General features: G+C 39.8%; 1 protein-coding gene across 1 annotated transcript; it reads right to left on the bottom strand.

The window, feature by feature from the left end:
- Positions 1–712: 712 nt before the first annotated feature.
- LOC123663502 (luciferin 4-monooxygenase-like) lies at positions 713–24,802 on the bottom strand. The gene is made up of 11 exons (XM_045598176.1): positions 24,650–24,802; positions 23,169–23,376; positions 20,934–21,132; positions 17,691–17,813; positions 17,377–17,551; positions 5,001–5,141; positions 4,666–4,791; positions 4,143–4,226; positions 3,556–3,702; positions 3,010–3,175; positions 713–840 (listed from the first exon to the last, which is right to left on the bottom strand). The coding sequence occupies exons 1-11, from the start codon at positions 24,800–24,802 to the stop codon at positions 713–715; spliced, it is 1,650 nt and encodes a 549-aa protein (XP_045454132.1).
- Positions 24,803–26,187: the final 1,385 nt, after the last annotated feature.

Genomic DNA, 26,187 nt, shown 5'->3' with positions numbered 1-26,187 from the left:
TTATTTGCAGGATAAACCTTATCCACATCCGCTGAAACCGGCTCTAATATATTAAAATGAAATCAAAAATAAGCTTTCAACAGTACAACAGCGTGAGATTGAAAAAACTTTAATTGAAGTAATTTGAATTGTACTCGTAGTAATCAAGTCATTTGTATCTACTGGTAAATAGTTCTTCGAAATGACCAAATTTTTAAAATAAACATTGTAATTTTAGTTTTTTTTTTTTATGAAGTATAAAAATGTATTAATATTTGGTATAAAAACCGATATGCTCGTAAGAAAATACTTCTGAAGTTACTGTAATTGTATTACTAATGTAGAAGCGGAAAGCATGATCCATTCCTGAAACTGTACATTTCACCATTCTTGATCCGTTGCCTTAACCTGCTAAACTGCTTAGCCTCTTTCATCATTTAGGCTATTTTCACCCTGCAGGCCTCTTTCATTATGTAGGAGAAGGGTCGGAGCGTAATTCACCATGCTGCTATAGTGCTGGTTGGCGGATACCTAGCATTTCCCCAACCTTAGCTTCTTCTATTACCTTTATTTCTTCTGCCAGTAATAAACATACTGACTCTTAATTTTGGGTAAAGCGTTCTTTCAATATACCGAGAAACTTTCGGTATCCCGCACTTTTTCAGGTTCTGTTTTATATATAAGACTTATCTATTCTAATTCAAAGATATTACAATTTTAGTTCATACAGGTGCTATTGTCTTTCGAAATTATTCGCTATGTCTTTTAACATTCTTCTATGTATTTTAGTCGAGGCTGTCAAGGGGATGCTGTTTAAGAATATAACACCACCTCTGAGTTGTTTGGAGTCTGAGAGATTATCTGTAAATAATAAGCAAGGATTAACGAACCATCCCGACAATAAGGAACACAAAAAGTAGAAAAAAGTTATCAAATTTTGTGGATTCGTTCGAAAGTTAAACGCGTACATACATTTTTGCGGTTCATTAATGTACACTAGTTGGGCCCCGCGGTTTCACCCGCGTTGAATTGAGGAACAAAAAGGCTGAAATTGAACAAAAATTTACCGAACGTCAATTATGTTGACGTTGTTTCAAAATTAAAGCCGTCATATATACAATTTTAATAATTAATTACTTTCCAAAAACAAAAGCAATAATGATTTTTTTTAGTTGTGGATGCCGGTAGAGAAAGCAATTATCTATAAAATGATATATAATTTATGTCGAGTTATTGTGAGGTTTTTTTCTAAAAAGGGACGCAAACATCTAAACATTAGCGTATTAATATATATGATGATAATAAATTGAAATGTCTATATTATGACGTTGGCGTTAGTATGTTATCGCTGCTTTTAAAAATACAATTATATTGGATTATACGCCAATTTGTATAACCGAAGAATTTCGTACATTCAGTTTTATTGAATACAAATAGGTAAATATACTTTCCCACTCAACGACATTGTTAATTAAATATTAATCAGACTTTGGTAATAATATAAATGGAATTTCATTAAGTGGATTCGTAGGTTCATATGACTAAAACTCCGTATTTCTAAGACGTATTTTAACAGTAACATAAAATGAGTAATTATAAAAACGTATGACAATTAAGGTAATACAAAATATGCTTTGTGGTCAATAATTGGAAATAGGAATAAAATAATACAGAAAATTGTGTTTGTAATATTTTTCGTTAACGGGAATAAAATAATACAGAAAATTGTATTGGTAATATTTTTCCTGGTTTCATGTTTTTTGAATTTGATACCTGTCACGTGATATATGTATGAAATATATACATACATATAAGCTCATTTTAATTTTATTCTTATTGTATCATTGTTGTTGTTATGTAATAAGATCTACGTATCGGACTTATACATAATAACTAAGAGCAAGCCAACTAGTAACATAAAACTAGGCCAGTAGGGGACTTCTTTAAATATATGTATTTACTAAATAAAAACAAAAACAGCAGAATAGGCGTATGATAAAAGTGCTATGAATGGTTATCGTTTTTAGACTTTAAAATAATGAATTAGTCAAGAACCACAATGGTTTTTAACCGGTGTGTTCTTAACCAGTGTGTTTTTAAAATAAGTTTTTATTTTTCTTAAAAACATTGTTTTGCTTTTGACAGGTTAACAGTTTGTCTAGAAACTGAATTAATTTTTAACGTAAATTGAAGTCGAAAGCTCAAAATATTCCACCTTACTTGACTTTTTATTAGTTGAGTCAAATAGTCACTATAATGCGAATATGGAAATCCGAATTAGCAAAAGTTATTTACTTTTTAGACATATAACTCAACCTCTTAAACATATGGTAAATAAATAAACGCCTCACATTTAATGGACACGTTCTCTGTGCCGGGGCCCCTAGTCCTAAATACGTCATAAGCTTTTCTGTTTAGATATATTTTTTTATACTGTTATATAATTAGTCACCACACAATTAAACAGGAAATAAAAAATTTGCTTATGTATATACATCGATCCAGATGTCTTTTATCTCACTTTGACTTTATCCTAGTGAGTCTACCTTTCGCCTAATCAACAGAAAAGTGTACTCGCTACACCCGATCGTAGTTAACTGCTGGATATAGTCCTCTCCAAGCTGAGGCCAAACATCCCGGTTTTCTGTAGTCCTTAACCAGCCTCCACCGGTTATATTACGTAGATTGTCGGTTCAACAGACCGGAGGGTATCCCATACAACTTTTGCCAAAACGCGATCATCGGTCCAGCCGCGGTCGGCTCAGCCCACTGCCACTTCTACTTACTGAAGTTCTCTTCTGGATAGTTTCATTTCTATCCTACCTTTGAGAGAGACTCCAAGCATAGCACGCTAAGTGACTTTAAGTATGTAGACTAGTCCCAAGTCCAAGCTCGGCAACGTATGTCAATACAAATAGGACGCATTGCTCGGTTTAGCTCTTTTGTCTTTACTTATATCTTATTAATAATTTTAATTTTTTTAATTAATATAAAACAAAGCATAGTTTATTATTAAATATTTCATAGTACCTTTAACTAATTGTTTTATCTCATCCGCTGTTACTTCATGTCCCTCTCTAATTACAACGCAAGCGACAGGCAGATCCCCACACTCAGGGTCCTCAATACCAGTGACTGCAACGTCTTGAACACCAGGATGTTGCCGGATCACATTCTCAATTTCTACTGGTGAAATCTGAAGTAAGAAAATGGCTAAGTAGAAAAAAGTATTTTTTTTTTTTTTTTTTTTTTTATGTCACTAGGTCGGCAAACAAGCGTACGGCTCACCTGATGGTAAGCGATCACCGTAGCTTATAGACGCCTGCAACACCAGAAGCATCGCAAGCGCGTTGCCGACCCAATCCCCAATCCCCCAGGAGCTCTGGTCACCTTACTCACCAACAGGAACACAATACTGCTTGAAAACCAGTTATTTTGCTGTGATCTTCTGTAAGGTCGAGGTACTACCACCGTCGGGCTGCTCCATATTTTGAGCAGGAAATTCCTGCTGTGCTCTACCTCAGTTAAAAATCTATAAAACTACTGTAAATACTTTAAATAATACTATTTACATACTTGATTGCTTTTATATTTTAAAAGTAGTTTTATTCGTTCCACGAAATAGAAGTACCAGTTCTCATCTCTATAGAACATATCGCCTGTTTTTAACCATTCACCATCAGCAAACGTAGCTTCTGTTGCAGCACTATTTTTATAATATCCCTGAAAACAATTAAGAAAACTTCTATAAGGGAAATCGTATATTAAAAGATATTTGTTTAATCTCTGTGAGAGTACCAACTCGTAACAGATCAGACAGCGTATTTAAAATCGTAAGATGATTTTTTTAAATGTTTATTTAATATATTATTTTGTATGAATATCTTATGAGGGCCTGTAAAGATATTTAATTTAAAAATAAATGGTAAATAAATGTACATATGGATTAAATTTACGTATGATTATATTTACTCGTGTTGTTGATATTTTATAAGCCAAGCATATAACGTGTCCTACTGTTAACCTTCCTAAATAAAAAAGTTTTTAATATTTTAATTTTTTATACCGTATAAAACGAATTTAATCAAACGTGTATGCAATTTTCAACATTGATGATTCTACTTTGCTAGTTAAAATAAATACGTTAAATGTTTAAAAATTACCTTGAAGACACTCGGTCCTCTTATCCACAATTCCCCTTGTACATTCGGGTCACAAATGTCTTCTTGTGTATCAATATCTATTAACTGCAAATTATAGTAAAATAGTTTGATTAACTTATGTGTGACTTAATTATTTTTAGTCTATCAGTAGTCTCTAATGTGTCTGTTTTCGACTATCTACATATATGTGTGTGTGTGTGTGTGTGTGTGTGTGTGTGTGTGTGTGTGTGTGTGTGTGTGTGTGTGTGTGGATATATATTATATAATATATATTATATAATATATATTATATAATATATATTATACTACTGAATTACTATATATATTAACTGTACTGTTCTTTGAATCCTGTAAATATCAGTATGTTGGATAATAATTCTGTTATGGTTAAGTTTTACTAAAGTTGTAGCTAAGTGATGAAGTATTAAATATGTTTCCACGGAATTTGTTGTTAGTTTAAACTTATTTTTCACCGCACAACCGCGATGCCTTTTTGTGAAGTGTTGTCGACTTAGTAACTTACTCGATATTCATAACAATTCAAACGTTGCCCGCACGATGCAGGAACTGACATATCCCCGCAGAATGCAATTCCTGCCGTCTCACTCATACCATAAGCATTTAGTACGTCGGTGTTTGGAGTAATATTCTACAAGTTAAAATTTTACAAGAAAAATAACATAATCATTTTAAAATAATAAAAATTAACTTAATTCAACAAATACTTCAAGTAGTGTATTATGTATTAATCAGATCATAAAAATCAGCCGAATATATTAATATGACTTGTGCTTTGAATTCAGTATCAAAAATATTGTAAAGTTTTAATTGTAATGGTTTGTTATTAGCGATGATTACCCGTATATCTTCTATTAGTTCTAGAGGTACTGCACTGCCTCCTAAAATTATAGTATCAAAGCAGGAAAAGTCACAGTTTTTCCCAACTTCCTCCTTGATTAAAGTTGCCATAAAGGTCGGACTAAAAACTGTAAAATTAGGCTGAAATAAAAAGGTACCAATTAATGTTAATAACAATCTTACTAAAGAATTTAGCCACCCCCTCTCTTCCCGTGGGTTTCGTAAGAGGCGACTAAGAGATAAGACAGTTCCGCTACCACCTTGGAACTTAAAAAGCCGACCGGTGGCGGGATAACCATCCAACTGCTGGCTTTGAAATATACGGGCCGAAGACGGGCAGCAGCGTCTTCGGTGCGACAAAGCCAGTACTGCGGTCACCAACCCGCCTGCCCAGCGTGGTGACTATGGGCAAAACACATGAGTTCACGTTATGTTTGGCGTAAACTTGTGGAGGCCTATGTCCAGCAGTGGACTGTATAGGCTGTAATGATGAACAATAAATTCTCAATCAATACATCGCACTAACAACATCGGCTCCTCAATAAAAATTCTGCAAAAATAGAATCTTTAGCCAAGCGCCACAGTGGGTGTGCCAAGTGATTTTCGGAAGTGCTTTTCACATCATACCCTGCGGGCAAACCCGTAACCCCAAGGGGACCGGAGTAACAAGACCTAAGTTTTAAATCATTGATACAAGCAGAAAGGATCGTCGCAATAAATTGAGAGTTAGATCAACAGAGAGTTGGTGATAAGACCCTTGCAACGACACCATCCATACCATCTTCAGTGGAAGGACAGCAGAGAAAAAACACATAGAAGGAACGTTACATAATAAATTATTTAAAATTCACACAAGGTAAATAAAACAGTCGAAGTGCACATCAATCTCGCGACCTAGTTTAAGCGCGTGATCGACAAAAAAAAAATACTTACGTTGCGTCGCGGCTCGGACGTCGCGAGACTGCAAACTGCACCTGACTCTGCTTCTTCAAATAAAGTAAAACTGTATCAAGTAAATACTGTATCAAGACCGCGCGAAGAACACGTGAAAAGACAGCTGCAACGACAAAGCTACGGGACACTTGCGGAATCATCGGCACATCACATCCTTTCGCCACGTGAGTCCAACTGATCAAATCTAGTTTTAAAAGTAATCATCGCTGTATATTTTGAAAGTAGTTATTAGTTGTATAGATATCTTTAGTACATAAGTGCAAGCAAAGATGTCTTCACACATCAACAAAAAGACAACCGAAGCGTCATCGGTGATTTCAAAATCATCGGTCTCGCTTCGTAAAAAAGTACTGAAAAAGCTTGCAAACGTAACCGGAACTAGTACACCTGCCGCACCGCTGCCGTCGACATCAAGCGAAAAACCCAAAAATGTAGCGGAATTCACTGTCGTCCACACCGACACAGCCTCGGAGCCCCCATTGTCAGATCTGGAGGACGGTGAGACGTCCTCGGCGGGCTCTGTAGCCTCCGAAAACAGCAGGAGGACCTCCCTCCTCTACACCACCCCAAAGAGAGGAACAGGAGTAGAAATGGACATGGTCACGGGTGTGGCCAACGACCTCCTACAACGCGGCAAGGAAGCTTTAGAAAGTAGCGGCAATATGAAGCGTGGGGTGAAAATGATCGCCTATGAGAGTCTGCAGGGCCTCTACGAAACGGTTCTGTCGCTCTCGGACTCGCGCAGCCGACACAAGTGCAGCCTCGAGAAGGAGCGCGCCCGTCACGCCCAAGAATTGGTGCGGGTCGAAAGAGCTCATGCTAAAGAGCTCACTGAACTCAAAAAGACGCTCCTCTCAGGGATGCAAAAAACTCAGACAGACTTGGTGGAGACGTTGAGGGAGACTCGAGCCGTCCGCTCTTGGCTGGAGTACGAGACGGTGGAGCCTTTCCGGCGGATCCGCGACATCTGGGAAACGCAAGTCAAATTAGAAGAAAAGCTGAGCGAGCTCCATAGGGTGGTCTCGTCAACCAGGAACGGCAGTGAAGTGACTTCGCAGACGGACAGTAAAGTTCAGGAGTTACTTAAGGCAGTGGAGAATAAAATAGGATCGCTTTCAAGTGGCCTAGAGAAGCTGAAAGACGAACTAACTTATACCAAGACCCTCCTCACTGCGAAAATTGACGACATCCCACTGATCTTGGACGACGAAAGCCGCCCACAGGTAAACAAGGACACGGCATGGAGAACCCATCTGGATGAGATCAAGCAGCACATAAAGTCAATAAATACACAACCATCTAGTACACAGCCAAACCCACAACAAGATCTGGCCCCCCTATTCGAAGTTTTAAATGAAAAGGTCGAGATCATGTCCTCGGAGCTGCGCACCCTGAGGGATTCTAGCAAGACCACCGCATCCCCAAAAAAACCAACACTGGAGACAGAGATGGCGGTTCAGGAGGTCAAGCAGACCCTCAATACTATTAAAGAAGGAGTCACAAAATTAGCTCCTTTGGCGCCGACAACCTACGCCCATGCCGCAGCCCGACTAAAAACAGAGAGTGTGGAACAAAGACCCAACCACACTCTCATCATTTCGTCCCGAAACCCGCAGGAGACCAGCGAGCAAGTGCTTACCAAGGTCAAAGACTCGCTGGACTTAAAGAAGTCTGGGGCGAGGATGGAAAGGGTCCGTAAGGCTCGCGACCAGAAAGTCGTGGTGAGGTGCGCCTCAAAAGAGGACATGGCTAAAATCAGGGGCCAGGTCCAGAAAAATACAGAGCTGACGGTGCGGGAGCCCACAAACCAGGACCCCCTGGTCTGCGTGCGGGGAGTGCTGTCAAATTACACCAACGAGGAGATTGTAGACCTTATCAAGGCCCAAAATAGTCATATCCTCGAAGGAGTAGACAAGGCGGCACTTAAAATGAAGGTGCGGTTTAGGAAGCGCGCCCGAAACCCCCACGAATGTCACCCTGTGATCGAGCTTTCCCCGTCGCTCTGGGGAAAGTTTATAGACAAGGGCAAGATCTATGTAGGATTCAGTAGATGCACGGTCGAGGATCAGTCCCCCCTCGTCCAGTGCATGAGGTGCCTTGGCTTCGGACATACCAGGGCACTTTGCAAACAGGACAAAAACACATGCAACTACTGCGCCGGAGAACACACGGGGGCGACCTGTCCCTCGAAAGCGAAAAGTGACTTGCCCAAGTGTATAAACTGTCTCAGAGCTAAAAGATCCGGTCCTGACCTGGAACACACCGCGTACAGCGCTGAGTGCCCAGAGAGAATAAAATGGGACAACATAGCGAGATCACGGGTGCAATATTGCTAAGGGCGACCCGGAGACCAAAGTTGTGGTCCCTAACAGAAAGGCGGACGGTGCAGGATGCGCTTTGCGCTTTATACAAGCAAACCTGCAGCGCTCAAGGTTGGCAACGAGCGAACTGCTTCAGGTGGCCCAGAAAAAGGGGATCTCTTTCGCCCTAGTACAAGAACCGTATACCGGAAGAACGGGCGAAATGAGGCAATACCCTGGCACGAAGATCATCCAGTGCACCCTGGGCCGCCAGAAACCAGTAAAAGCGGCGATTATCGTGTTCGGTGACAACGTGGAAGTCATTCATGACCCCCAAATTGTCACCGAGAACGTGGCCGCCGTCTTCGTAAAGGCCGGCCGACTCGAGCTTGGCATACTGTCCGTCTACTTCGAACCAAGGGACCAAGATATAGAACCATATCTCAAACAGGTGAGAACGGCTACCACGAAGTTTCCCACACACCATCACATAGTGGCCGGTGACGTCAATGCCTGGAGTCACTGGTGGGGCAGCAGCTCAGAAGACCATCGCGGAGCACAACTCCATGGTTTTATCACCGAAATGGACCTCCACATTCATAACAACGGGGAAGTTCCTACATTCGAGACTTACAGAGGAGACAGGCTATACTCGAGTTGCGTAGACCTGACTCTAACCAGTCAATCTCTTCTCGCGAGACTGGAAACCTGGCGAGTGGAACGAAATCTGATCACATCTGATCACAACGCCATTACGTTTAGTCTGCGCACTGAGGGACCCTTGAAACCATTGGACCCAATCTCGACGCGTAGATACAACACCAAAAAGGCGCGATGGACAGATTTCTCCGCTACCCTAACAACCGGCCTCGCGGAAGAAAGCATCACTCTGGAAGCCGTCCGAAATGTCTCGAACAAGGACGATCTCGATGGCATAATCGCAAAATACGTCGCGATCATTCACCGCACATGCGAGAGTACCATCCCGAAGATAAAACCATGGAAAGGCGACCCCCGACCGCCCTGGTGGTCGGTAGAGCTAGATTCCCTGAAAAGGGAACAACTAAGAGCCAAACGTCGCATCAGAAATGCTGCACCCTGCAGAAGGGCTGGCGTCATCGAAGAATACGTACGGGCCAAGGAAAAATATAAACAAGCGGCAGACAAAGCAGCCACTCAGAGCTGGAAAGAGTTCTGCACGGCACAGGACCGCGAAAGCGTGTGGGACGGTATCTACAGAGTCATCAGGAAGACCTCTCGTAGACACGAGGACGCATTGCTAAGGAACGAATCAGGCGAAACACTGTCACCAGAACAGTCGGCAAAACTCCTAGCAAAAACGTTCTACCCTGATGACTCTGTAGAGACCGAAACCGCCCATCACAAACAGATCCGAGAGGCCGTAGAAGGCAGAACTCCCGCGGAGTTAAAAGATCTGTCCGATGACGACCCGCCGTTTACGGCCGCGGAGCTGGAACAGGTTCTTTTGAGCCAAAATCCCAAAAAAGCTCCAGGCCCAGACGGGTTAACGTCGGATATATGCGCGGCGGCAATAAACTGCAACAGGGAGTTATTCCTAGCGTTGGCGAACAAATGCCTATCGCTGTCCCACTTCCCCAAGCTGTGGAAAGTCGCCCACGTACGCATCCTCCGCAAACCAGCCAAAGAGGACTACACCCACCCGAAGTCCTATAGACCTATAGGACTCCTGTCAATCCTAGGAAAGACAGTTGAGAAAATGCTTATAGGTAGACTTCAGTGGAGACTCTTCCCCACGCTGCACCGAAGCCAGTACGGATTCATGCCACAGAGGGGAACGGAAGACGCCCTCTACGATCTCGTCGAGCATATCAGGCAGGAAATTAAGTCCAAGAAGATAGTACTTCTGGTATCGCTTGACATAGAGGGTGCTTTCGACAATGCATGGTGGCCGGCTCTCAAAAAACGGCTAGTGGACAAGCATTGCCCGAGAAACCTATACGCTATGGTCGCCTCATACCTCCAGGACCGAAAGGTCATCGTAAATTACGCCAGAGCGACCAGTGAAAAGGAGACCACGAAGGGTTGTGTCCAAGGATCCATTGGCGGGCCGACCTTCTGGAACCTCATACTGGATTCGCTTCTGAGAGAGATCAGCGCGATGGGGGTATACTGCCAGGCCTTTGCGGACGACGTTGTCCTCGTTTTCTCCAGCCAAAAAACCAGCAACCTACAGACCTCAGCCGAAACCACCTTAGCGGCCGTACAAGAGTGGGGTATACGTAACAAGCTGAGCTTCGCCGCGCACAAAACCAACGCGATGGTGCTCACTAAAAAACTCAAATACGACACCCCCATAATCCATATGTCCGGCACTCGACTGAGGCTTGTAGATGAAATAAAACTGCTGGGGCTCATTTTGGACTCGAAGCTCACTTTCAACGCGCACGTATCCGCCGTGTGTAAAAAAGCGGCGGACATCTATAAACAGCTCGCGCGCGCGGCGAGAGTGAGTTGGGGTCTGAATGGGGAGATCGTACGGATCATATATGTGGCGGTGATAGAGCCCATCGTTCTGTACGCAGCGAGCGTATGGTCCCCTGCAGCAGAGAAACTGTCGATAAGAAAGCAGCTAGACTCACTGCAGAGAGGATTTGCACAAAAAATGTGCAGGGCGTACAGAACGGTGTCTCTGACATCGGCACTAGTCCTCACTGGCTTGCTCCCGTTAGACCTTCGCGTCCGAGAGGCGGCCATACTATTCAAAACCAAAAAAGGTCACAGCACGGATCTTCTTCCACCGGGAAGAGAGCTAGAGCGCAGGGTGGGACCAATGCAAAATCCCCACCCTTCCCTACTCATGACAACAGAGTACGAGCGCTTAGAGAATCTGAACCCCGAAGTCCTTGAAGAACACAACATCGTCGGGCCTTTCATCTTTACCGACGGAAGCAAAATAGAGGGTAAAGTAGGAGCCGCCCTCACATGCTGGGACCAAGGCAGGGAAGTAAGATACTCTACTTTCCGGTTAGAGCCGCACAACACTGTCTTTCAATCGGAGATGTACGCACTCTTCAGAGCCGTGGACATGGCAAAAACCTCAAAGTCATGCTCCATTAACATCTTGAGCGACTCGAGGTCATCTTTAGATCTGCTGAGGAGCCCCTCAGTGACTCACCCTCTGGCCCTGGAAATGAAGAGTCGAATCAGACAGCTCCGGGAGGAGAATAAGACAGTGCGGTTCTTTTGGTTGAGGGCCCATGTTGGAACACCGGGCAATGAGAGAGCGGACGGGTTGGCCAAAAAGGCGGCCTTAACAAAAAAGACGGCACCTGACTACGACAGAGTACCCATCTCGTATGTCAGAAGGCAGATCAGGGAAGAGACTGTCAGGATGTGGCAGGAAAGATATAATTCTTCGGAGACGGGCTCGGTCACGAAAATATTCCTACCGGATGTAAAAACCGCTTGCAGGCTGGTAAGGAAATCGGCACCAACAGCTGTCGACACAAAAATTCTGACCGGCCACGGAGGATTTGCGGCGTATCTCCACAGATTCCACCTCACTGACAGTCCTTCATGTATCTGCGATCCGAATTGTGAGGAGACAGTTCTGCATGTTATACTGGACTGCCCGAGATTCAGTAAGGATAGGCTAGATCTAGAACTCAAACTCCAGATCAAACTTGAGCAGACATCGCTCCATACCATCCTGGAGAGTGAAAAAAACAGAACTGCCTTCCTCACATTCGCGAGAAAGGCCGTCAATATAGCCGCAAAAAGGAACAGCACGACCGCTCCACCACCTGCTGTAATACCCACGCAGAGCGCTAACACCGTCGTCCACGCAACACACACCCAAACACACAACGCACAACTACAAACACAACAAAACTGTGTCCAACAAGCCACTCAGAGAAACAGCTCAACGGCTCCGCGGATTTCTCCTGGCCGCACCCTTCTGGGTCAAATAACAAAGGTCATGCCCTCCTCGCTGCAGAAACTGTTCAGGAATAGAGCCGACCAAAACGCACCTCCGCAACCGACCCACAGCGGGATGACACAATCCTCGCTTATGGAAGGGAACGGAAGCGAAGTAGTGGGAATTAAAACCAGATGCGTGGCTCTGTTCATGGACAGCGAAGTAGAGAAGATGGGAATAAGTTTCTGTCGTTCCGAAGGACGCGATCGGCTGGCGATTTCGCCGGGGCTCGCTTTACTGTTAAAGGGTAGCACGCAAAAGACAAGTATAAAGCGCACTAAAATCACAGCGCTATCGCAAGAACAGAAGGGCGACTCGACCTACCGTCTGGTGCGTTTGAATAACAAATCCATCGTGCTGTTCGAGTGGGGAGAGACGTCCCCCTTTACGCAGTCTAGTGTGTGGCTACGCCGGTTGAGCGAGACCCCCGGTGGAATCCTCAAAAGAATTAGCGTGGATTCGATGAGGGTCGGATATGATAGAGGTGACGTATCTGATAGGTACGGTTGCCTAATGGCCTCCAAGTACAGTGAGGTCATAGTCTACGAAGACAGGGGGGAGGATCTCGGATATCTAAGACCGAAATCCATAACACCAACACCTCCTGCATCTCCGGCCGGCGACGAGTCCACGCTCTGCGGCTCGGAGCGCCTACAACAACGGATCGAGACCCAGAAGGCAGAGCGAATTAAGGCAAAGGCCACACCTGAACCTAAGCCGAGCTCGATGCCATTGGCGACCTTTATCCACGCAACCATCTCCCCAAAACCAGGCAAGCTCCCGCATCACCTCTCTCCCAAAAAGGCTGGACAGGGTGAGCGGCAATCGGCGGCGCTGAGCAGGTTCACCAGAGACAATAGTCCGAGGCACCCGGAGGCGTCACCGGCCGCTCGTACTAAGGCCGACATGGGACATGTAACACCGCCGAGACTTCGACCTGCCTCCACACCGCTACAACATGCGGAGAACGCCCTAATCGAGTTCCTGGCGATAATAAAGGCAAACCGCGAGGTAAGCCTGGCCACCTGCAAAAAGATCATGCAGGCCTACCAGTACGATCACCAAAGATTACTGGAGGTGGAACTCGAGGAAGCCGAAGCGGCCATATACAACAGTGAAACCCGACAAATACTCAAGGGCAAGATGTCGGGTAGGTATATGGCAGCATTTAACAGCACAGCAGGCTTCGTGAGCGCAGTCGAGTCGGAGGGGAATGACGAGGAGCCACAAACCTTCGAAACACCTGAAGGGGACCCAGTGGTGGTAGTGGCCAGATGCACGAAAGTAATGCTGGGGGACCGGATGCTACGGATGGCGAAAACCATCTCGGGCGACCGGGGCGGCTTACCGACCGTGCCCTGGGAACTACCATCACTGGAGTGGATAAACGGGGTACCGGGATGCGGCAAGACAACTCGCATAGTCGGGGACTTCGATGAGGACACGGAGGTCGTGATTACGACCACAGTCGAGGCGGCCAAAGACTTAAAAGAAAAACTGGCGCACCGCTACGGCAACAAAGCCAAGCAAAAGGTGCGCACTATGGCCTCCGTTCTAGTTAATGGGTTCAACGAGGGCTCAAAAATCAACCGCCTAACGGTGGACGAGGCCCTCATGAACCACTTCGGAGCCATAGTAATGGCCGCCCGACTATCGGGAGCTCAGAAGGTAGTCCTTATCGGAGACATAAACCAGCTGCCGTACATCGACAGGGACAACCTGTTCGAAATGCGGTACTGCAGACCAACCCGGATAACAACCATCTCGTGCGAGTTGTCATGCACGCATCGAAATCCCAAAGACGTAGCCCTTGCCATCAGCGAAGTTTATAAAGACGTATACAGCTCAAGCCCAAAGATCCGATCTTTGCGAGTGGAGAGCCTCACGGGCGCGCGTATTCCTGCAAGAAGAGACCGAACCTTATACCTGGTCTTTACGCAAGAGGAGAAGAGGTTGCTGACTGACCAGGGATACGGATCCGGGGAGGGATCGCGCGTCTTAACCATCCACGAGGCGCAGGGCCAGACCTACGAGGACGTCATTGTCCTCCAGACGAAGGCGAGGAGGCTCAGGATCCACGACAGCGTTTCGCACGCTGTAGTCGCGGTGACTAGACACACCAACACCTGTGTCTATTACACCGACGACCGTGACGACGCAATTGGTCGCTTTGTGGCGAGGGCAGCGGAGACCGCGGATAAGAAAATACTCGAGCACAGTCTCAAGATGGCGATTCATCACAGAGATGCCGCCGTCACTGAGAGTGTGCTCGACATGTTGAAAACTATTGACGTGTGAAGACACTTGTTGAATAAATAAATAGTGTGTATATAAACATAAGTACTAAGTGCTAAATTAAATACGATTAATTATATAAATATAAATAATAATTAATAAATTAAATAGGATTAATTACATATAACATAACGTGTACAAATTATTTATACTTAACATGTGTAACAAATTAATTAAGATTAATTATATAATATTAATTTAAAAAAATACATATATGGTGATAAATATATAAGAATATATATAAAAAAGAAACAAAAAACGAAAAAAAAAAAAACTTACTAACAGTAACCTAGGCTAAGTGTATATTGTAAGTAGGCCAGTAGGCCATAAGTGTATATATAAGGTAACTAGGAAATAAGTGTACATATATGATAACTAGCATATAAGTGTAAATATAAACTTAGATAATAAAAATAACAGTATAAATACAAAAATGTCAAGAAATGTACACAGCTTCTACCCCTGGATAATTGTAAGAGAAAAGTGAAGAAAAGGAAAAAGTAATAATAAATAGTAGTAATTATATATATATAAGTAAATTAAGTTAGCATAACCTTAAATTTTGGTCGGTGGACTCACGTGGGATTAGTGATACTAAGCTTAGTTTAATTAGTCTCTAAGTTGCATATGTAGGTGCCAAGGTATCGAGAGTAACAAACAAATAATTGGAATAACAAGAGCACGGGCATTATAAGCCCGTGGATATATATCGTTATAAAAAAAAAAAAAAAAAAATGATGAACAATCTTACACTACTACTACATTTGCAAACACGTCTATATACACATGTATATATTTACAAATTCAAAATATATTACTATAATTTTAAATAATAATAATAATAAATGCTTTTATTATGTCTTACATTAGGCCTGTATGTATGATCTTGGCATTTTGTATCCATAAAGCGAAAGGCAAAGAAAATGTGAATTTTGAATTTAATCAACTAAAGCACTTATTTCTTTTTTATATAACTTTGTCGGCAAACAAGCGTACCAGTAACTTGATGGTAAGCGATTACCGTAGCTTATAGACGCCTGCAACACCAGAAGCATTGCAAGCGCGTTGCCGACATAATCCCCAATCACCCCATTAGCTCTCGTCACATTTCTCACTAACAGGAACACAATACTGCTTGAAAACAGTATTATTTAGCTTTGGTCTTCTGTAAAGTCGAGGTACTACCCCGGTCAGGCTGCTCCATATTTTGAGCAAGAAATTCCTGCTGTGCCCTACTCCAGTTATAAGAAATATATTTCTGTAAGATACCAGTCAACAGCCAGAATCAGCAATTTTGTTAATTTTCACAGTCGAAGAAATTTCAAATGTGTGTTTTCCTGTTTTCCTCAAGAAGTAGTTAACTATAGTTCTTGACCAGTCTCAGTTTCCACAAACATATAATTAATATGTAAAATTTATTGCTTTATTTATTTTATCAACATACAAAGTTATAACACCATTTCAGCTTATACTAATGTGATGCTACAAATATGTGATGTAACAATATTTTTAACTTTACTTAAGGAATCTTATATTGCTCTCTGAGCAACTTCCGTCATTTCCGACAGACTATCAAAAAATAAATCTACATGTATTTAAATTTTATTCAAAAGCCTAACTAAAGCTGGTGACATAGAGGCATTTTTTAGTAAATTTGATTCAGCTGATTAGACGCAGAATGTGTCCATTTGCCATCACGCGGGAACACAAAAATGCAATAGGCCTAATATATCTGGGTTCTGTATCCAGCCGCGTAACTAACCACGTATTTTACCAGAATAACTTTCCCCACGCCGACAACTAGTTGTACTTGACGATACCCATGAGGAATAAGCTCGGATACATCAGTGGAATTTACAAATAGATTAAATATTTAATTTAGATATAAAAACCTCGTAAATTTGTATATATTTGTACTCGTATGGATTCTAGATAATGGTAAATTGTCCATACATTTTGTCAAACATCATACATCACGTTTATCCTACATGAGATTTATTGAGTGAGATTGACAATTTCTGTGACTGCCTAGTAAAGCTATGACGCAGTCCGATGCTGACGGTATTTCTTTACATAATTAGTAATTAAAGCTCTTTCTCAGTGCGTGTACCTCGCGGATACTCATATTCGTAAAAAACACAACATTTTTTATGTTGATTTTATTTTACTTTGATGTCAAAGTAAAATAAAATGACACTATGTGTATATGTTTTTTACCTCCCCTGACAACTAATTTCGTGTAAACCCCGTTGTTACAGAGATATCGTGGTTGAAGTTTAGAGGTTTAATTTTAAATCGGAAAAAATTAACCTACCACTTTTGAGGTCAGAGTAACGCTTGGCTCCGGCGCTGCGGGAAGTGCAGCCCTTCCGCCCTTGCGTGCGAAAGCACGCTCACTCATGCTCCGTTCCGCAGCGGAGGCTCGCAGCCGCTCCTCTGCGCATTCGTTCGCGCGCTTTCGCACGGCGGGCGAGGACTGCACTCCCTCCGCGCCTCCGCCTTAAAAAAACACTCTAGGCGTAGGGCAGACCAAGGTTATGGGTATTTTTTGAATTTCTCAACCTATATTCTAGCACGCAATGTTACTAATTTTATTAGAATATTATGTCTGACGCGTTATTTTGTTTAAAAGTGTCTATTTGGCAGTCGTTAAAGGTCAGTTCGTATCGTATTTTGATCTTGCAGTAAAAATCGTTTTTACGTAAATTTGTTGGAAAATAACGCGTGACAGCCGCAGAACGGAGCATGAGTACACTTCCCACATCACCAGAATTAAGGTAGAGTCAGAAATAACAAAAATTTAATCTCCCATAAAAAAATCTACCTGTAATGTTGTACATGATAGCCGAAAAATTAAATGATGTACCTTATAAGTATTGATTAGATCGTAAGTATATTCTCGAGTAAGTGGTATTGACGACTGCAATCTTGTAATTTTTAAAATAGGTGATGCTATAAAAGTAGCAATTGCTGTTAGCCATTGCAAGGGAGATCCAACTAAAGTCATAGAAATTGGCCCTGGAAATGTCGTATATCGAGACCTGGAAGAATAAAAAATATTTATATTGTAATAAAACTTAATCGAGAAATACTGAACAGTTCAGAACAAAATAATAATAATAACTAAAATAATGATTTATAAAATTTTCTACTAATGTGTATGAGTGAATGTGTAATTACCAGAACAACGGTGCAGCTATTGCAAAGTTTTTATAAGTAACTTCTGCAGCTTTGGGCATTCCAGTTGTCCCGCTGGTGGATATCAAGACAGCTGTTGAGTTTTCAGCGTCAAAATCTGTAGCTCTAAATCATAAAAAGTAATTATAATACTTGATATATTTTATTAACTTTAAAATTAACGATATGTAAACGTATTACATGAGTATTTTAGATATAGACGACTAAAGATTTTTTTTTTAAAGAAGGGATTTACAAACAGAGCTTGTAGTAGAAAGTATAAAAGGCAACTTTGCTATCAAAAAACACAATAAGCTAACAGATAAGGAAGGAGAAGGTACATCAAACACAGAAAAAACACAATAGAAAAGAACCAAACTCACCAAAAAACCATTAACAGCCCAGAAAACAGCATAAATACAAATCGAGTTATTGCGTTTTATTTAATACAAGGAAGAAGTAGTTCTTTATCTTCATTTACGCTACCTTCGAAATTCAGTACATACGTAGATAATGTCACCAGCCATAAGAATAAAACAAATCCAGAAAAAACAGTAACCGACCAACAAATCTGAACAATTTCCCATGCCGACTGGTACTCGTGGGAAATTAGTATACTACCCTCTTTCTCAAAATTATAAGACGAAAAACAAAAACAATATTTAAAAAAAATCACAAACAACGTAAGGTTTCTGTCATCAACAAAAAATGTCTAGAATTATCTAATGCATTAGAAAATATACATTACGATATAACAGGACTTTCAGAGGTAATAATACTGGTATGTATAATGTATGATGGTTGCATTTTATGCTACATTGGAGAAACAAAAGGATTACAAGGAGTAGGATTCTTGATAAAAAAAACACACAAAAAAATCACATAACCAATTTCACTGGCATCTCAGAGAGGTTAGCACTACTACTGTTATGTATCTAGTATGTAAATAATAATGTAGAAATAATTTACTAATATTTTATTATAATTTGTAACAGGAATTGACACAATAAGAACAGAATTAACCGACATATTAAATTATTTGACATAAAGCAAGTTAGTTTATTTCCGCTTCTCAAACTCGGAACGTCACACCAAATAGTGATGTCTACTAACACTCTCCCTTGTTATTTAATTTAGAAGTTCAATCGGTTTGGTGGTCGTCGAATCCGGGTACTACGACGGGGTTCAATTTCAGCCTGTGTAGTAGGAGGTATATCTGGAGTTGCTTGAGGTGTCTCTGGCTTGTCCACTTCCGAGGTTTCAGTGTAAGGTATAGATTCCCTTCTTGTAGCGTTAGCATGTGTAGTTGTAAGGTCTTTTTCAGGTAGTAAGTCTTTTCCAGGGAGTAAGTCTTTTCCAGGGAGTACGTCTTTTCCAGGTAGTATGTTCTTTCCAGGTAATAGGTCTTTTTCAGGTAATTTTGGTGTATATAAATTTGCCACTGATTCTCTTGGTTTAATCAGGTAAGTATCTGGTATTCTAAAGTTATTATCTAAGCATGATGTCTTTATGATTTGATCTACATGTCTTTGGTGTATTCTTCCATCTACTTCCACTTCATAATGTAATTTTCCTTTTCTATTTACTATGTTACCAAATTTCCAAATAAAAAATTCAAGACCTTTTCTCTTCGGTCATCCAAGTTTATGCACCAACAGATAACTCTAGTGAACAAAAAACCCAAAAACGGTATCTTATGCATTAGCATTCGCATTCAGCCTGTAACATCCTACTGTTAAGCATAGGCCCCTTTCTTTACGTAGGAAAAGTATAGAGGCTAAATCCACCACACTGCTCCACTGCAGGTTGGCGAATATATTTCCCACTATGAGTAATGATCACTATCAGGTATTTATGATAACAGTGGACTGGGACTGATGGCTTAAAGTGTTCCCCGAGGCACGGTGGGGAGACCCACAAGGACAAACATCCAAACCGGAAAGAAATATTTGTACAAATATAAATATATATCCCGAACGGGAATCGAACCACAAATGTCGATGTTTTAGGCGACTACTTACCCCACTACACCGGAATGGCTGTTGTATCTTACGACGGCACTCGAATTAGTCGACGGAAAAGTACTAGCAGTAATGGTCGATTTCAATGAAAAAAATAGGGCAGCCCAAAACAGAAGATCATCTTCTAATGGGAAAATACGGTTATGCAATAAGAAACGAGAAATTTATGAGGTTCATCGAATACGGCTTTCAATACATATTGTCTATAATGAACACATATTTTGAACAAATAAAAAATGGACTTAACTAAAATCAATCAAATTAACTTTAAGTTAACTTTGAAACAAACATACATATACATGGTAACGATATAAATTTTTCATCTGATCATAACTTGACTTTTAAGAGCTACAGTTATTTTACATATTCCAAAAAAGAGTAGGAAGACGAAACAACGTTGCTTAACTTCGGTAATCGGACGAGAACCGGTGTGTTCAACGTAGTATGGATGCTTAAAACTTCGTGACTCCTGATGCCGTGACGCGTTTGATCCGTAAAAATTTTACCCCTCATGCACCTAAAGAAGTTTCACTCCAAAAAACAAATAAAAAGTGGACTTCGGAATTTCCTGATCACATAATTATACAAGAACAAAATCGCCTTTATGGTGACAAATAGTTACCCAATAAAATTGATAACTAACTTTGAAATACTTTACACATACATGGTAACAACATATAATTTTTCATTTGATCATAGGCTTTTAAGAGCTACAGTTAGTTTTCATGTTCCAAAAAAGAGTAGGAAGACAAAAGAGAAGAAAAAACTACAAAAAAATTAAGAAAATAGATAAAATATGGTCAGACACAAATAAACCTAAAACTAAGATACTCGTCATTAAAACGCCAATATGCTGGTAATATTTCGACAATTACGGACAATAGATGGACCATAAAAGCGACACGTTGAAAAAAGAAGGGCCAATGGGGAAAAGAAAAGTCATCAAATGAACAAAACGGTTGACTGATGACATTATTAAGGAATTAGGGCACAACAGGATGGCTCTTGGTTCTTGCAGAGAATTATGGAAGGAGAAAGAGGAGACCTTCACCTTAATGGGATCACATCACAACATGATCAATGATCATGAATGATCAATGAATCATTCTAATATTAGATAAAAAGTTAATTGTACTAACACAACTAACAAACTTAAGGCTTAATAACAATAAATAAATTATATATATATACATCTGAAAAATATTAAAATTAAGAACAAACTTACTTAAACTCTTCAATAGGTATTTCATAAGCAAATTTCTCTATAAACTCGGTTAGGTCACAGAGATAATCCCCTTTGTCGAATGTGACAATTGTAGCAGTATGGTCGATCTCGTTGAGAGCTACTTGTATGTCGGGTGCCTTTTCACTTTGACAAAATATTATTTTTGGTTCATTTATATTGAAAGTATCTTGCAGCTCCCCTACACAACAAAATATGTATCAGTCAGAATTTTATACAAAACTAGCTGACCCGGCCAACTTCGTATCGCCTAACACAAACTTTATCGTATGGTATTAAAGTTCAAATTGACTTTTAAGTATTATCACAAATCTTTTGTATGGGAGTATAGAAAAGTGTTGTTTTTAGACTTTTTCAAGAAATTTTAATTTTTTTTTTGATTTTTTTTTCTCCGTAAGAACCATCCTCGTACTTCAAGGAATATTTTAAAAAAAGAATTAGCGAAATCGGTCCAACCGTTCTCGAGTTTTGCGCTTAGCAACACATTCAGCGACTTATTTTTATATTATAGATAGTTTATAAATATAATGTAGTCCAGTCATTTTAGGCATTTTAAACCCCAATAAGCGGAAAAATTCCTAGTGAGCTTAATTTTTTCATACACCTTTAATACAGCGTTGTAATGAAGATGTGAAAAATCGACGTGGATATCGTGCCGGCTAAAAAAGTTATAAAGGTAAAAAGGTCACGAAATTCAGTTTTTCGCAAATATCTCGCGACCTGTTTCTCGGAGGTCAACAGAGGTCATTATAAAATTTTTGTCGTAAAATTAGCAACACGCATCGTAAATAACATCTTGACTTTTCGTATTACGTATCGTATCTGATGCGCACCTACTCCTAGACCAAGTTAATCTAATAAGTACTATGAAATGGATCAACTTTTTATTAGGTCACGGCCGGACCGTGGTTGAGGCCTATATCAAAGTACGGAATAGTTGTTTCATTATCATTAAATAATATTATAAAAGTTACGGAATAAATTTTCACATGTTCCGTCTTTTAAATGTTTAATCTCTGAATTGCAGCAATTTTTGATAGTTTGATAAATAAATAAATATTTACACAACACACACACGGACACGGTCGTGTGTTCCTAAAGTAAGCAACTTAATGCTTGTGTTATAGGTAACAGCCGACTGGTATATAGCTACATTTTTTTACCAATAAATATATTTATAAAGAATACATATGTGAATATATGAATAAATATTTATATACACCCAGACTCGGAGTGGGAATCGAACCCACAACCCTCGAAGCAGAAAGCAGTGTCACTACAAACTGCGCCAACGGACTAGTCAAAATTACAAAACAGCAGGACATAGCTTATAATAAAATTATACCTCATTATGATGGATGATACTTATTTTGATTGTGAAACACGTCGAATTGTGTTATACTCTCAGCGGTTTAGATTTCCTGCGATTTAGACCACTTATGTACAATTAGATACATAATGTCCCCTAATTATTTCTATTCAAATAAAAGGTAATACGACAGACGTATTATACGTCGACGTAGAGTACGTCGAAGGTCATAAAATAATATCCATTTTATTTCATTGAGTTTAAATATTACTATATACCCCATACCATAGTCTAAATATAGTTTAAGAATTAGCAGGAGATAGAAGTGAGCCTAAAGGGGCCTAAATTCCGCTATTTTTATTTTAAAAATAAAAATAGCGCTTGTAGGTATTTCATTCTCCTCGTAATGAGAAATAGTTACACATAAAATTGTGTAAAGCCAATATTGAGTTTTTGGTTTTCTTTAATTTATTTTTTTAATTTGTACGATTTTACTTTTGTGTTACCCACACATTAGGAAATTCTAAACATTTTTTTAATATCATATCAAAAATCGACCGTTCCAGCGGGGTTTATTTTTTTAATTATGGTCGAATTTAGACCTCTGGGCGACCACTAGTACTTGTAAGTATGTAACATATTACAGTTATTTAGCTATTTTTGTTATTTGTTGCACTGTCTAGCCCGCTATATGATCTGTCTCTCAAGATCATTGACTGACTGAAAGAGATCTCTTTTAGGGATAAGTCCACCTTTGCCTTTAGCCATTTCATTAATTTTATGTATATAATTTTTTCAGTGCAATAAAGTAAATTGTGGTTAAAAAAAACTTCCCTAAATAACTAAAAAAGTAAATATAAAAAAAGTATATATAAGTAATAAAAAGTTAAATATATCTAAGTACTTACTAACTTCTAACATCCTGTCAACGACTGCAATAATGACTCCTGTGTACAGAGCTGCATAAAAAGGTACAGAAAGGGCAATGTGATTTGGAGCCATCAATACTATTACATCTCCTGGTACCAAGTCCAGACTTCGAAAACATGTAGCACATTTCACAGATTTCTCTAACATGGAAGCATTAGTATCTGATTCACCAGTTGCTGCATCGATCTAGAAAAAGAAAAGATGTTAGAATACGTGTATGTATATGTAATTTTTAGAGACTGATTTTAAAATTAATATTAAAGGCTTAAAAACTGCATAACTGGCAAAAAACCCTTCTTTAAAGAAATATGAGTATATATAGTCATTGTCGTTCGATATTCTCGATGGGTAATATTGACAATAGTTGGAGATGGACACAGTCAGCGAAATACAGCGATAACTGTTGGCGTGACACTTTTTTTCACTTCGGCAAGTACTCCAGCGTTTCCATGAAAATATAATTATGTAAATATACAGGAATACAGTGAGTCTGGCTGAAGCAAATTTATAACTATTACAATCTGCAAATGGCCCAAAACTAGAATGACATCCCAGAATGTTAAGGTTTCATTATGGTCAAGAACACGAGAATCGGAACCTTGACTCTGAATGACTGGTCAAGAATTATGTTTTCATACGAGTCTAGATTCTATTTATAGAAGCACGATGGGATAAAAAGATTGTACAGAAGATGAGAAGGGGGCTATAACCGAGCCTACGGTGGATCCATACGGTAGATCTGTTCACGTGTGGGCTGGAATTTCTTCTGAAAGCGCCACTGAGTTGGGCTAGAGATGATAGAAAATGGATTTTTCACTGCAGAAAGATATGTCACTGAAAGTCTGAATGACTACGTTGATCCATTTTTAGTGGTCATGGATAGTGTTTGCCTATTTTTAAGAAATTAGTACCACACACATGAGTGGCCAGCATGCAGCCCCGACTTAAACCTCATTGAGCATGCATAAGACGAACAGGGGTGACGTGTATGGCAGCGGAATCCGCCGAAGAAGCTCTAATACAGAAAAAAAAAATAAAAATTGCAGAATATTCCACAGCCTCTAAAACCCAGTAGAAGTTATGCCAAATCGCATAACAGCAGCATTGCGAGCACACAGGGGCAACACAAAGGACTACTGCGTCAAAACGGCACATCTGTAAATATATTTTACATTTCTTAAAAAAAATTGAATATGTTTTTAATTAATTAAACTATTAATAATTTTATTTTATATTCTTTAATAAGACTTTGTGTCATAAAGCGTGGTGAGGTACGTTTGAAGATATTAAAGGTTTATGAAATATTTTAGTAAATATATGTGTAGTAGTGTGTTTAGTAACTTATCTTTTAATCAATAAATATTGTCTTAATAATTTAGCCATTGCTTGGTAAGAAATGTAGTGTTTGCGCAAGATTATTTGTTTTAATACCTAAACTTGTAAGGATATGTCATAACACCTGCAAAACAGCTTCAGGATAATCTCTCAAACATTGAAGGATAATTTTTCCAAGATGAAATCTATCGCTGGGTATACCAGTTTCAGCAACCACTCGTGAAGAGACTTCAGACATATACCACTGAAGTGCATCATTTACTCGTCTTCCTGCCATCACCTGCAGCAAAGTGTAATAAGTAAATAGAAATTAACTAAGAAATTAAAATAATGCATTATTGTGTTCACATAGGTATTTCACACATAATATGAATGGAAATAGGAGGCTACAGTCCGAGAAAGAGTAGTTAGAGAAGTTTCTCTTCCTTAAAAATACGGGAAGTATTTGACCAGAAAAATAATGTTTGCAACGTTGCAGAACCTCTTATTTATTTAAAAAAGTAAGATCATAAAATACTTACGATATATTTCCAGATAGTATTAAATTTTTTAGACCGGTCCCGATGTGGTTGGTAATACAAATAACATTTTCAACTAAGTTGTAGCTTTAAATCCGTATGATTTAAATATGAGCGTTCGCCACAAAAAGTAGAGATCATTTATAAATGAAATCATGTACAATTGTATAAGACTAAAGAATAACGTGGATACATCGTTCGAAAAATTAAATTAAAAAATTGTAGCGGAACATACCTTCGTGTATCAACTGAATAGTAGCTAGTTTAAATGTTTGTTAGGTAGTTAGTTTGCATGCTGGTTGCTTATCAATAAACGATTTTTTAAGTACTCAAACATTAAATTTATTTTATAACAAGATTACTGAATATTAAATTATTAAAAATGTTTTTTTAGAGATCTGTATAAGAAAACTATATGAATAAAGTTATTTGCTTACTTAAAATATTACTTTTTATTAAAAAGTAAACATTATATATGTCGGCACCTGTGCTGCCGTTGACAGTTAGCAAGAGATTTATAAACAACAGATGCACCGATCACGCTACCTAGCACATCGTTCGATAGTCACCTACCCTCACTCATTCTATTACTTGAGTCATTGTTACGCGTATAAAACGATCAACCGCGGCTAAGACAGTCTTGGCTCTGGCTTGGCACGATGCACTTGTTGTATCCTGCTAGTAGCTTACCTTTCAATAATTAATTTGTGCAGAAGAATTAATTGTGAGATATTATATTAATTAGGCTAGGCGGGGCGGGCATCTCGAGCAATGAATTATGATGAGCGTTGATGCGCATCTCAAACGCAAGGCCTCCGAAAACCAACACATAGGTTGCAATTCTTAAGAACTGCTCTGAGTTTCTCTCTCTGCCATACGATGGACCCGGCACCCACACAGTGAATCTATCGATTGCTAAGAAGTTCGCCTCCCCCCATTAACTAATAACTATCTTGTATTACGTTGCATTCTTATGAACTAGTCAGACCTCCTCTACTTCCTACATATACATTACATAAATACTCGTACATAAAAACGTACTGTATTTTTTTTATCATTGCGTGAGTGATTCAATTTTCATATACCTATAAACATAGGGTCAAGTTTGATGATACTACCAGGACTAACTTCTCATTGCGGAATC

Source organism: Melitaea cinxia, chromosome 20 (assembly GCF_905220565.1).
Source record: "Melitaea cinxia chromosome 20, ilMelCinx1.1, whole genome shotgun sequence".
Taxonomy (NCBI): domain Eukaryota; kingdom Metazoa; phylum Arthropoda; class Insecta; order Lepidoptera; family Nymphalidae; genus Melitaea; species Melitaea cinxia.
This window is presented reverse-complemented; position numbering and strand designations above follow the sequence as displayed.

Excerpts from the sequence above, each read along its gene's own strand:
- LOC123663502 (XM_045598176.1), bottom strand. The coding sequence starts at position 24,802 with ATGGCAGGAAGACGAGTAAATGATGCACTTCAGTGGTATATGTCTGAA. Across the intron at positions 21,133-23,168 it reads TGACAGGATGTTAGAAGTTA|GGGAGCTGCAAGATACTTTC; the intron begins GTAAGTACTTAG and ends TTTGTTGTGTAG. Across the intron at positions 4,792-5,000 it reads AACTAATAGAAGATATACGG|AATATTACTCCAAACACCGA; the intron begins GTAATCATCGCT and ends TTTAACTTGTAG.